The 12,308-nt window shown below is 40.0% G+C and overlaps 1 protein-coding gene across 1 annotated transcript in view; it reads left to right on the top strand.

Annotated features, from left to right (window-relative positions):
* The window catches only part of arhgap5 (Rho GTPase activating protein 5), a 57,193-nt gene extending 46,789 nt beyond the window's left edge, over positions 1-10,404 (top strand). The window contains exons 6-7 of the mRNA XM_086151877.1: positions 5,996-6,101; positions 7,652-10,404. Of these exons, the coding sequence (XP_086008003.1) occupies positions 5,996-6,101; positions 7,652-7,970 (425 nt within the window). The 3' untranslated portion in view covers positions 7,971-10,404. The remainder of the gene's footprint in view (positions 1-5,995; positions 6,102-7,651) is intronic.
* The last annotated feature ends 1,904 nt before the right edge of the window (positions 10,405-12,308 follow it).

The following is a 12,308-nucleotide window of genomic DNA, read 5'->3' as shown; positions in this document are numbered from 1 at the left end:
ATCCTGTCCATCCTAATCGCTCCCAATTAGAACCTTAGCATCTTCATTCCTTACAGACAGGTCCCTAACTTCTAGTTTTGAACATCTCCACCAAAAGGCCCTACCTTGGAGGACTAATAGGCCAAAATATGTTTTACTTGCGGTTTCATATGAATGCGACCAGAATGAGTTGTTAAAAAAACAAAAAAAACAATTCATAAACACATATTTTAATATAAGGGCCCTGCCATTGTTTTACTAGCTCAATGCATGCTGGGTTGATGACATATAAAGGTTGAGGACCCACTACTACAGATCACAATGTCATCTGCAAACATCATGGTCCATTGAGATTCCTGTCTAACCTCATCTGTCAGCTGTCCGTCACCACTGCAAACAAGAAGGGGCTTAGAGCTGATCCCTGATGGACTCCCACCATACATATCCTGCACCAGTCTAACATACTTCTCTGCCACTCCAGATTTCCTTATACAATACCAGAGCTCCTCTCTTGGCACCCTGTCACATGCTTTTTCGAGGTCTACAAAAAGATAATGCAGCCTTCTCTTCTAATGACCTTCTCTGTACATTCTTAGCATATTCAAAGCAAATACTGCATCAGTAGTACTCTTTCTAGGCATGAAGCCATACTGCTGCTCACAAATGCTGACTTCTGCTCTCAGTGTAGTTTCCACTTTTCTTTCCCATAACTTCATTGTATGGCTCATCAACTTTAACCCTCTATAGTTAATGCAATTCTGCACATCCCCCTCATTCTTAAAAATGGGCACCGTCATACTTTGTTTCTATTCTTCAGACTTCTTCTCACTCTCTAAGATCCTGTTGAATAATCTAGTCAGAAACTCTACCGCTGTCTCTCCTAGACAATTCCACACCTCCACAGGTATATCATCAGGACCAGTTGCCTTTCCACTCTTTATTTTCTTCAATGCCATCCTCACTTCACTTTTACTCATCTCTGCTACTTTGTGATCTACAATAGTCACGTCTTCTACCCTTGCCTCTCTTTAATTTTCCACATTCATCAGCTCTTCAAAGTACCGTTTCCATCTTTTCATTACTCTTTTAGCATCTGTCAATACATTTCATTCTCTATCCTCTGTTTCGCCAACCTGTATAGATCATTCTCTCCCTCCTTTACTGTCCAACCAAGCATATGAGTCATCGTACCCCCTTTGTTCGGCCTTTGCTACCTCTATCTTTATACTATGCTGTATCTCCTCCTGTCTCCTGTCTGTTCTCTTCAGTCCTCTCAGTGCCCCACTTCTTTGCTGACCGCTTTCTCTATTATACTCCTGCACTTCCTCATTCCGCCACCAAGTCTCTTTATCTACTTTCCTTCCAGATGATACAGTAAGTGTTCTCGTACCTGTTTGCCTGATAACATTAGCTGTAGTTACCCAATCATCTGGAAGCTCTCTCTTACCACCCAAAGCCTCTCTCAACTCCTCCCTTTTCAGCTTCCACAACTTTCTCTGCTGCCTTTGTCCCCTTGATCTTCATTGTCACCAAAGTCATCCTACTAACCACCATACTATGCTGTCTGGCTCCACTCTCATCTGCAACTACTTTGCAGTCACTGATCTCTTTCAGGTTACCTCGTCTATACAAGATGTAGTCTATCTGCATGCTCCTACCTTTCCTCTTATACGTTACCTTATGTTCCTGTCTTTTTTCTGGAAAAAAGGGTTCATTACAGTAAATTCCATCCTTTTTGCAAAGTGTACCACCATCTGTCCCTCTGCGCTCCTATCCTGTATTCCAAATCTGTCCATCACTTCTTCACCCTCTATATTGCCTGCACCAACATGCACATTGAAGTCTGTACCACTTACCATTCTCTCATCTCTGGTGATATTCTGCATCACTTCATGTAGCTCATTCCAGCATTTCTTCTCTTCAAACTCACATCCCACCTGCGGGGCATAGCCACGAACAACATTGAGCATCAAACCTTCAATTTCCAGTTTCCAGTTCATAAGTCTATCTGACATTCTTTTCACCTCCAGAACATTCCTAACAAACTCCTCCTTCAAGATAACTCCTACTCCATTTCTCTTCCTGTCAGTACCATGATATTACAACTTAAAGCCTGGTCCTAAGCTTCTAGCCTTACTACCTTTCCACCTGGTCTCCTTGACACACTGTATATCCACCTTCCTTCTCTGCATCATGTTGACCAACTTTCTACCTTTTCCTGTTGTATTCCCAATCTTCAAAGTCCCTACTGTCAGTACCAGATTCTTGCCTTTCCTCCTCTCTCTCTGCTCCTGAACATGCCTTCCTCCTCTCCTTAAAAATATTCAACAGTAACAAGAAATTACTACAAATACAAAATAATTTCTGGTATAAAAAAAACACCAGTTTGTCATCACCTAAAATTTGATGACAAAATTATCAGAAGATTAACCAATTATACAAATACATGTATTTATTTTCGACAAATACAAAATGTAAGGTGCATCTTGTAGAAAAGTTCTGAAAATTTAATTTCCATACACTTTCAAAATGAAAGTAATTTAAAAGACTTGCAAACAACTTGAAAACATAAAAGATATTTTAATACACTTTCCAGAAATTGCAGACACACAGACACACACATAGATCAGAAAAAAAGGGACAAAGTAATGCAGTCACTGAATAATCCCGGCCTTTTTATTTTTCCACAATCTGTTGTGTTTCAGTCGCCACACACACACACACACACACACACACACACACACACACACACACACACACACACACACACACACACACACACACACACTCACTCACTCACTCACTCACTCACTCACTCACTCACTCACTCACTCACTCACTCACTCACTCACTCACTCACTCACTCACTCAGCATCCTGTCACATCACGTAGTGTAAGAGCTTTATCCTCCTCAGGCGACAGTCACATCAGCTCTGCTGGTTTGTGTGTCTGTTGTGTTTCTGTTATGGTGACTGCAGCAGATTAATGGGCCAGAAATACACACGCACAACTGGAATTATGAAAAGAGACTTCAGGGCCCAACTACGTGCTAGACACATGCTCACATACACACACACACACACACACTCAATGACATAAACTCTTACAGAGACTTGCTCAACACTCTTAGCTATGCATACATACATAAACTTGCTCATATTTGGAATGCATTATCTCTCTCCCTCTCTCTCGCACACACACATACGCACACACTTTTTAATAATCTAAAGGTCAGAATAACAAAGCTGTTAGTCTGCTAATGCTGAAAAAGGCAGCGAAGAATGTACTTTTTATTTTCCACAAAACTCTGAGATTAAGATGAAATGTTTCTAGAAGACCTGGTAACCAGAGAAGAATATTCAAGAAAGAAAGGAGAAGCTTCATTCCAACCTGAGGCAGCTGCTTCCCCAAAAAAGTGATTTAAAAATAATTGAAGCTTTACATCGATCCTTGCTCTTTGTGACATTCCTAGTCGACAATCAAGTTGTGGACCTTTGACTTCTGGCCACCATTAGTGCCTTAGAGGCTGCTATTGTCGCCTTATTAAGATGATGGATCACAGTCCCCGAGAATAAATCTTTGCATCTATAAATGTGCACGTGCAAACATCTAAAAGGCTTCACACTGTTCCTGGAATGTCTGGAATATCTTGGAGTTTCCAGAAGAAGGAAGTTCACTGCCTGGAAGGAGCCTGTCAAGGGTTTTCTCTCCTGCCCTTCCAATATTGACTGAATTATGAGTTTTTGTTGGCACGTACATCATAAAACTGCCGAGGACTCAGAGGACCTTTAGGGACTATCAATTATCTCTCCATCTTCTTTTCTTCTTATTTATTTATTTCTATTTAACAGCAGCTTTTCACCTCAGATTTATGGTTTCCTCCTCCATAAATTAAGCAAAAAAAATCCATCAAAAACGGATGAAAACATTGTAAATATGATGAAAACCTTGGAATCAAGAAAAAAAAATGGGTTGACCGTATTCATTTAGGTTTAAATAGATAAAGTTTTTTAATTTCATTTTCTCAAAATTATCTGATAGTTTCCTTAAACTTGACGAGATATTTCCTGAAAATCTGAAAAACTTGGTGTAAACTATTATGATTATTATTATTATTATTTACTTTTTTTTGTTTTGTTTTTTTTGAGAAATTAGTTTTAGTATTACGTGCCTGGAGATATATTCAGATTGTTTGGAAATGTCAAAATACTTAAGAATATCTGGTGAATGTGGAAAAAAGAAATACAATGCATCTAAATTTAGCTGGAAGGCTCTCAGTCGTCCAGGTCATAGTAAATTCTTCTTGTCGTGGCAAGTGGACTCGAATTTCTTCACTTGAAAAATCACACCTTTTCAGTTCTTATGACCTGTGGGGAGCTTCCAAATATAACTACCAGGGTTTGGGGTGGGTCAAGGATATGATGGCTTGTTATCTAAATGTAGAGTTGATCGCCAGAATCTCTCTGTAAGGGGGTTGTTATACTAAAGGGTGTCATTCGTTGGGACAAAAGAGCAACTTTTGTGGGATTACCTGGATTGGAATGTGAAAAGGTAAAGCTAAACAAACGAGTGAACCCTGTTAGATCACATGATCTTAGGCTCTTGTGGAAGTTACCAGGGGCTGGTTCTGGAGGTGAATCTTTCCTGGTTGTTTGGACGGTACAGATGAGCCTGGTCCATGTGTGAAAATCCCTCTTAGTAATGATCCCAGTACAGTGTCATACGTTTGTGAAAGGTTGTGTCTGAGGCCCTCCTCTACTCAGAGAGGCTTTTCTGTTTCAACAAAGATGTCTTCTTTGACTCCTCCCTCAAAACATCTGTTTTCTCTGGTCAGAATACAGACATTGCTTTCTTGAAAAGAATGGCCCTTGTCCTTCAGGTGTTGGTGGACCGCGAAGTCCTGTCCTCAAATGGTTGCTCTCCTGTTTTGGACCATCCGTTTGTGCAGAGGTTGTTTGGTTACTCCGATGTAGATGACATCACAATCCTCAGTGGAAGTGACAGCATACACCACATTCTCTATCTAATGTCTGGGTGTTTTGTCCATGGGGTGTGCCAGCTTTTGGCGCAGGGAGTTGTGGAGTTGAAAATGTACTGAAGAAGGGTGGATATAGTGTGTGGTGTTGCCAGACAAAAGTGCGAAATCTTTGCCATGTGTTTGGCGGTGTTGCATGTGACGGAGTTGATGCTTCTGTGTAACATTTTGTCAAATTTGTAAAAAAAAACAAAAAAAACAAAAAAAAACACATGCAACACTTAAGTAAGAAACAGAAAATTAGAAAAATTAATATACATATTTTTATCGGTATCTTTTTATTTCTGTTTTTCAAAATGAAAAAGAACACCTTGAAATTATATCACAAATTTACAGAAAATAAACAGAAAATTCTCAAAATCTTATCAAAAGTCACCTGAAAAGGTAAGGTTAATAAGGAATTAATTTTGGGTGCAAGTGGGTTCCTGGCCGGTGCCTGTGAATCACAGGGCAATGGGCAGGGACAGTCTCTGTCATTTTGTAACCTCTGGACCAATTACAGTCCTCAGCCAAACGGGGGGAGGAGATGGCGTGGTCAGGACCTGGTCGGTGCACACAAGACACAAATTAACTCCTTCATGTTGGCTGGTGTCCCAGCCAACATGAAGACAAATGAGTTGAGTAACCTCGACTCATCGCGACAGACTGTAGCTCACATTAATCTCCTCTAACCTCTTGAACAAACAGGAAACGGCTTCTCAAGAAGGTCGTGCCCTCTGAGGGTGTCCTTGAAAGTTCTGGAAAAAGTCAAACATTCATGTGTAAGAGGATCCATTCAGCAACTTAAACCCAAGTATTTTCCTCCTCCCTGTGGTGCTTTTTCTGTATCCGCCCACTCAGCTGTGTGCGTTTGTGTGTGTGGGGGGGGTGATCTTGGCAGCATATATTTTCCGTTTCCTAAGATAAAGACTGTGTGTAAACTTTTAAACACCTTCTGACTGACTTTTCTTTGTGTTTATGTGTGTGTCTGTTCATGCTTAGAAATCGTGGACTACATCGAGCGTCTTCAGGTCCTTCGGGAGATAGTGAAGAAGTTTCCCACTGTCAACTACCAAGTCTTTAAATACATCATCACACATCTCAACAGGTGAGACACAGACACACATACACACATACACACGCACAAAGAAAATGAGCAGACTGAGCTAATAAGTTTTTAAAGTTCTGCTGCTTTCCCAGTTTTCTGCTTTTATTTCTTGCACACATCTGATTTTTTGCTTTTATTTGGTAATTTCTCCTTTTTGTGGCCAGAACACAGTTGAAAAGGAACTTTTCAACCTCCATGTGATTTGCCTGTTAAATAAAGATTAAATAACAAAAAAACACATCATCACTTTAAATGCTAAGAAGTTAACTTTTGAATGGTTTTTGGCAAATTTAGGGTAATTTCCCTTTTATTTTCATTATCCATGAAACCAGCTTGTTCCTATTCCCCTGCAAATGAAATATATTTGATTAATTAAATCAGTTTATTTTCTGTTTAGTTTTAGTTTACAATATACTCGTGTTTTTTTTTAACGTTATTTGAGAGGAATCATTTTGTCATTTTATTGCTGCCGGAAAACTTATTCTTAGAATTACCTGCTTTGTTTCTCCTGAAATATCTTTCCCTTCGTGCAAGTTATTCATAAGACTCATTCCTGAATGTTACAAGTATTTTGTTGACTGAATCTGAGACAGACTCTAAACATCTTTCCCCTCTACATCAGGAAGTGTTCGAAACACCAGCTGAATGAACAGCTGATGAACATCTTAACATTCAAATTGTTTTTTAAAATGTTCTGTTCCAGATTTCCCAGTATTTTTAATTCGTATCAGTTTAAACATGTTTATGGTAATTTCTTTATGTTTGCTATGTGCTCTAAGGGATTTTTTCATTGGCTTCTTAGTAGCATCACATATTGTATCAGCTTCTTGCTAGTTCCTTTAGTGTTTTTATCAAAATTCTTTTGTCGATGTTGAAAGCTTTTCTATAATTTTCTAGGTTGTCATTGTTTAGTAAGTCCTCCTTCATCTTGAAGGGTAAATTCTGCTTCTTTGTCACTGATATTATCAGGTGACATTTAACATTAATCTCCCCCTAAATCTGTCAAGGATTTCTCGGCCTTTCTCGCTGGAGTCCTCAGAGTCTTAATGAATATAAAGTTCAGTATTGATTGCGGGCCAAGAGTGTCCCACCTGGCCTGCTAAAGCCTCGCTCCTCATCCTCAAAATGGGAGCCCAATGGATGTCCCTTTCTCCTGTTCAAACGATGATGTGTCTCAGAACAGCCGCTGAAAACCGAGCTGATCGATTACCTCTGTAATCAACATGGTGAAAGTGGAAACTCCTCCACGCCACCGCTGTCCGACAGAAAGCCCCAGCGCGTTAATGAACATTCCCTTCTGGTCAGGGCTGGTCTTCAGTTGCCATGACAAACAATATTCATGCTGCCACGGAGACCGCATCCTCCAGACATGATAGTAAATAGACAGGGGAAATTAAATGAACAGGTGCATTAATGCAGTAATTTACGTCTCAGTTTGTCGGTCATGTCAGGGTTTCATCTGCAGTGTGGTGGCAGGCCGGTCTCTGAACGGACCCAACACGCACCAGTTTGATCATTTTTAACCAGTGCCTTGTCTTTGTGCCCCACAGGGTTAGTCAGCACAGTAAGACGACCTTGATGACGGCCGACAACCTGTCCATTTGTTTCTGGCCGACGCTGATGAGGCCCGATTTCGAGAACAAGGACACGCTGTCCACCACCAAGCTCAACCAGGCAGTCATTGAGTCCTTCATTGTGCAGAGCGACTACTTCTTCCATGGCGGCGAGGTGGCTGAGAGCTCAGGCAGCGAGGGCACGCCGCCGCCAAACTGCCACAACATGGTGGAGGCGCTGCTTCCACTGCAGTTGCCACCTCCACTGCAGCCCCAGCAGATCCAGCACAGCCTGCCGCCGGAACCGCTCATCTAGGTTGCCGCCGCCGGGCCAGCGAACAGGACAGGGCTGTGACACGGGCGAGGGATTTTTAACAGATTCACTTGCCACCGTTTGACTGTGAAGTGACGTTCAGCCAGCGATTCTAAAATCACAGTTTTGCCCCTTTTTACGAACCTGAAAGATTTGATTTGGCACATAGCGACACTAATCGTATAGCAGGGTCCGACTCAGACTCCCATGAGTTTGGGACATAGTTTGCAAAGGGGGGGGCAGTAAAGATGAACCCCTCCCTTCCCCATGAAATAGCACACGGGGCCTGAGCCAACTCAGCTCTCCTTTTTCCTTCAGCTGCTCCAGGACCCAACAGAAGGGACGCCGCTGAGACGGTGTTATTTTATTTTTTTCCTCTTGCTGAATGACCTCAAGAGTCTTCCTGCAGAATCTTCACATTTCAACACTGTCTCTCTTTTGACCTTTGACCCAGGATACCCCTTCCCCCACCTTGGACATCCATCCTACACACAAAGCCGCGGATTTATTGAACTGCAGAAATATTGAAAAAGAAACAATAATTGTAGATTATTTTTTAGTTTTTAGGGAAACAAAACAATGAAATCCCCACTAACTTTACTGGACAGCACATGCAAGATGCCAGTTTCATGTCTACTTTTTTTGTTTGTTTTACTTCTGTTGTTATCTTTTTTTTTTTGTAATACCTGTGTCTGTGTGTGTGGCGACGTGTGTGATGTGTAATTCAGCCAGTTTGAGGGATCCAGGAGGGAAGTAAAACCCAGGACTCTGACCGCTCTGTTCACAGAATTGGACTTAAATGACTTGCAAATCTGTTTTTGGTTTGGTCTTTTTTTCCAGCTTCTGGATTTTGATGCTCTTATTCTGAAGGGACAATGCACCACCCCATCCCCCCTCCCTAACCCCTGTGACCCCTTCCTCGATGGCACATGATCAAACCACTATGGCTCAACGCATCCTGGACCTGATCTGGCATCTTCCTCCATGTTTTCCAACTTTGTCCCGTTTTTCGATTCCTCCCCTTCCCTCCATTTCCTCTTCATTGGTTTTATAATCTTGTTCTTTTGGTTTGTTTGGAAACTAAACTTTGCATGTCTCTGTTTTTTGCCGCTTAGTGAAAAAAAGACAAATAACTTTTAAGTCTGAAGATACAAAAAAAGAAGAAAAAGATGAAATATCTTGAAACTACCGGAGGAATTTATTCAGTCGCATTTTTGTCTTGTTTTGTTATCAGAGCCTTTTTTCTGTTTTAAGGGGATCTTTTTTTCATCATTGCAAGGAGACATAACAATATCATGTTTTTTGTTAATGTTGAATAGTTTTTTTTTCCTAAATAGAGGAAAAAAGTATATATATATAAATAAATATATATATAAATCTATAAATGTATCGGCAGCAGAGGTTGCTGAATAAGTGAAATACTGCGGGGTACTGGAATTATAATCACTTTTTTGTAAGATGCGTGTGTGTGTGTATGTGAGAGAGAGAATTTGCTTGTGTATGTGTGTGTGTGTGTGTGTGTGTGTGTGCGCATGTAGATTGAGGGAGTCTGTTGACAGATTTGGGAAGGTTCCACATCCTCTTCAGTCCGTCAAGATGATCACATACATTAATCTCCATCCGCTGCTTTGACGTAAGGAAAGGGATGGAACCCACCGGCCATCTTTACTATGAAGTATGAAGCCGCATCCGGATCTAAGCTACATAAATATTTATTCCACTAAACCGGTGTTATGCCAGTTATTGCGCTGCTAGCCCAAATTTTCAGATAGGCCAGAATTTTAAAATTTGACTCACCTGTCAAGCTAACGCGAAGTCAAGGCCTCTGAATTATGTTGATAGAATTTCTTAATTTTCACTACACTGCCTCATAGTGGCAAACACTAATTGAACCTTTGTAAAAAGCAGTTTTAACCCAGTTTAATCATTTTCTTGCCTACAGCTAAATTTGTCCTTGTCATGAGCAGAAGGTATTTTAACTAAAAATGAATGGAAAAATTGTCTCCAGGATTTTGGCTGCTTTAGATGCAGAATTCTAACAGTTTGGTCGTTTGCTAACTTACTGCACAGTTTTAACCTGTTGGGGTTTAAATTAGCCACCTTAAATATGTTACAGCCACAAATATGTCAGCATTTTATTTTCTTAAAGAACAAAACAAGGCTGCTGAAGACTTGAGAAAAATTGGCGACGTGGGAAGCGTTGGGCAGGGGGCGTGTCCTCGTTTTGACATGTGACTTGTGGAGTGACAACCTATTAACAATACAGTTTCCTGCTGAGGGAGGCCAGAAATCTGCTCATAGAATTTGTTTCTGCTTATTTATTTGAAATTTTCAATAGATTTTTAGACCTGTTTTAAGTATTTTAAAATCAGTGAAAAGTATTACACAAAATTTTGTGTCCCGATTCCCATTTTTTTTCAGATAGTTTATTATACTACAGACTGCTCTGTTTATTTGATTTCTGGTAGAAAAGTTCATTGACTCAGTGTCAAAGGTTGGATTCTTTTACCAGCCCAAGCTTTCATGTGCAAATGAAATACACACACTAGCAAATGTTTCAAAAAACTCAAAATTCATAAAACAAAGGTGTTTACAAATTTCATGTTTTTTTTGATCTGTGATTATAACATTTTAAGGAAAAAAGTGATCAAAAGTTTTTTTAAATTGATCGTACCATTTTGACACAAGGTTTCTGATCTTGTTGAAGAAGCAGGTTTATTTTTTTTCACTTTCAAATCCATGAATAAATGACACAAGTATAGATGATTGATATGTAAAATCAAAATGCTTGTAACATTTGTGAATGCATTTTAAGACAAATTCTGTTGGGTCACATGTTGGACAAGGGCCCTCCCACAAACACATCACTGTCGTTTTCTGCGGTTTGAACATGAGGGTCAAAGGCCCCATCAGAGGGTTGAAGGGTGTCGGGCTGAAGAGGAAGGTGGGGGGTGGGGGGGTTAATATAGCCGAGGACTATCCGGATCTGCATGGGGGGGGGGGGGGGGGGGGGGGGGCTGCTAGATAATAAGATGAATCTGTTTGTGTGTACGTTGCATCCATCATCATTAATTTCTCTCATGGTGTGAAAAGGCACCGGTGTACAAAACAACCATCCGCTGTGTATTATAGTAAATAAAATGATTTTCAGAATGAAAACAAAAAAAGAATTAAAACCAGTTGGTTTGTTTTCTTGTTTCTCTCTATAATGTTTCCAAATAAAGTTCCTTTTCCAACCCTGCTGTTCGAGGTGGTTCATGTCAGAAGTCGAAACGAGATGCTCATCGGTCTCAGTACTTCCAATGGATGATCTTAACAGTTTGTAGAAAACCAATAGTTTTGGTTGTTTATGTTGTTTGTCAATTGTCAGTTGTTCACCATATGATTTGGAAATTACTGCAAACAATGTTGGATTGTTGTCACCAAATCAAAATCTAACATTTTCCAAAGTAAAAAAAAATGAAACTATCAGCCATGTAATAGATATGTTTTTTTTTTATGTCAATGTTTTGTCGGTTAAAAACCCACCACTTCACATGTTTAAACTGACTTGGTTTTCTCTTCCAACTAAAGTGAAATGTTCTGATGTTAAACAGACCTGGTGGGTTTCTGGTTGCCCATGAGTACAGAAATAAATAACGACAAACAATAAAATATGAGTAAATCTAAAGTGACAGGAATCACCGGGGTTTCAAGCTGTGATTTAAATAATTCCAGAAGCTTCAACTTTTGTCTCTAATGCTCCTGCTAAGCTGCCAATAAATCACATAAATGGAGCAAAAACTGTAAAAAAATTATAGTCTCAAGTTCCTGTGTGACTGGAACCTGATCAAACACTGAAGACCATGTCTTTTCAAAATCAACACCAATTGAAAAAATATGCACACAAACTATTTCAGACTGACATTAAATGATCCATTCAGAAGATTTTGCTAAAATGGGTTCCAGTAACTAAAGATGCCATATAAATTTTGAGTTTAAACCAGTGCTTAATCAGTCCCTTAAAAGTGGAGCGTTTGTTTCAGTACTCCTTCTCAGCAGCTGCTTGCATGTAAAGAGGGAAACGTGCGCCTCTGGTGGCCCAAACCCAAACTGACAACAATTTCGCCATCCAGATGCCGTTTAAGTCTGACTGGAGAGACATGAATAGGTGAAAAATTAATAAAAAAAAATAAAAAATGAATTCTACAAAATTTGTTTCAACACAAACGTATCAGAACATTACTGTAAAGGTCAGCATAAGAAACAACATAAGGGAAGACTTGTGCCAAAACTGAATCAGAAGATTAATGTATTTTCCGCACTATAAGGCGCACCTAAAGGCCTTTGATTTTCTCAAAA

The sequence above is a fragment of the Fistularia commersonii genome, chromosome 1, assembly GCF_037954325.1.
Source record: "Fistularia commersonii isolate RoL2024-O1a breed Wild chromosome 1, RoL_Fcom_v1.0, whole genome shotgun sequence".
NCBI lineage: Eukaryota > Metazoa > Chordata > Actinopteri > Syngnathiformes > Fistulariidae > Fistularia > Fistularia commersonii.
The sequence above is the reverse complement of the archived record's forward strand: the minus strand, read 5'-3'. Positions and strand labels throughout refer to the sequence as shown.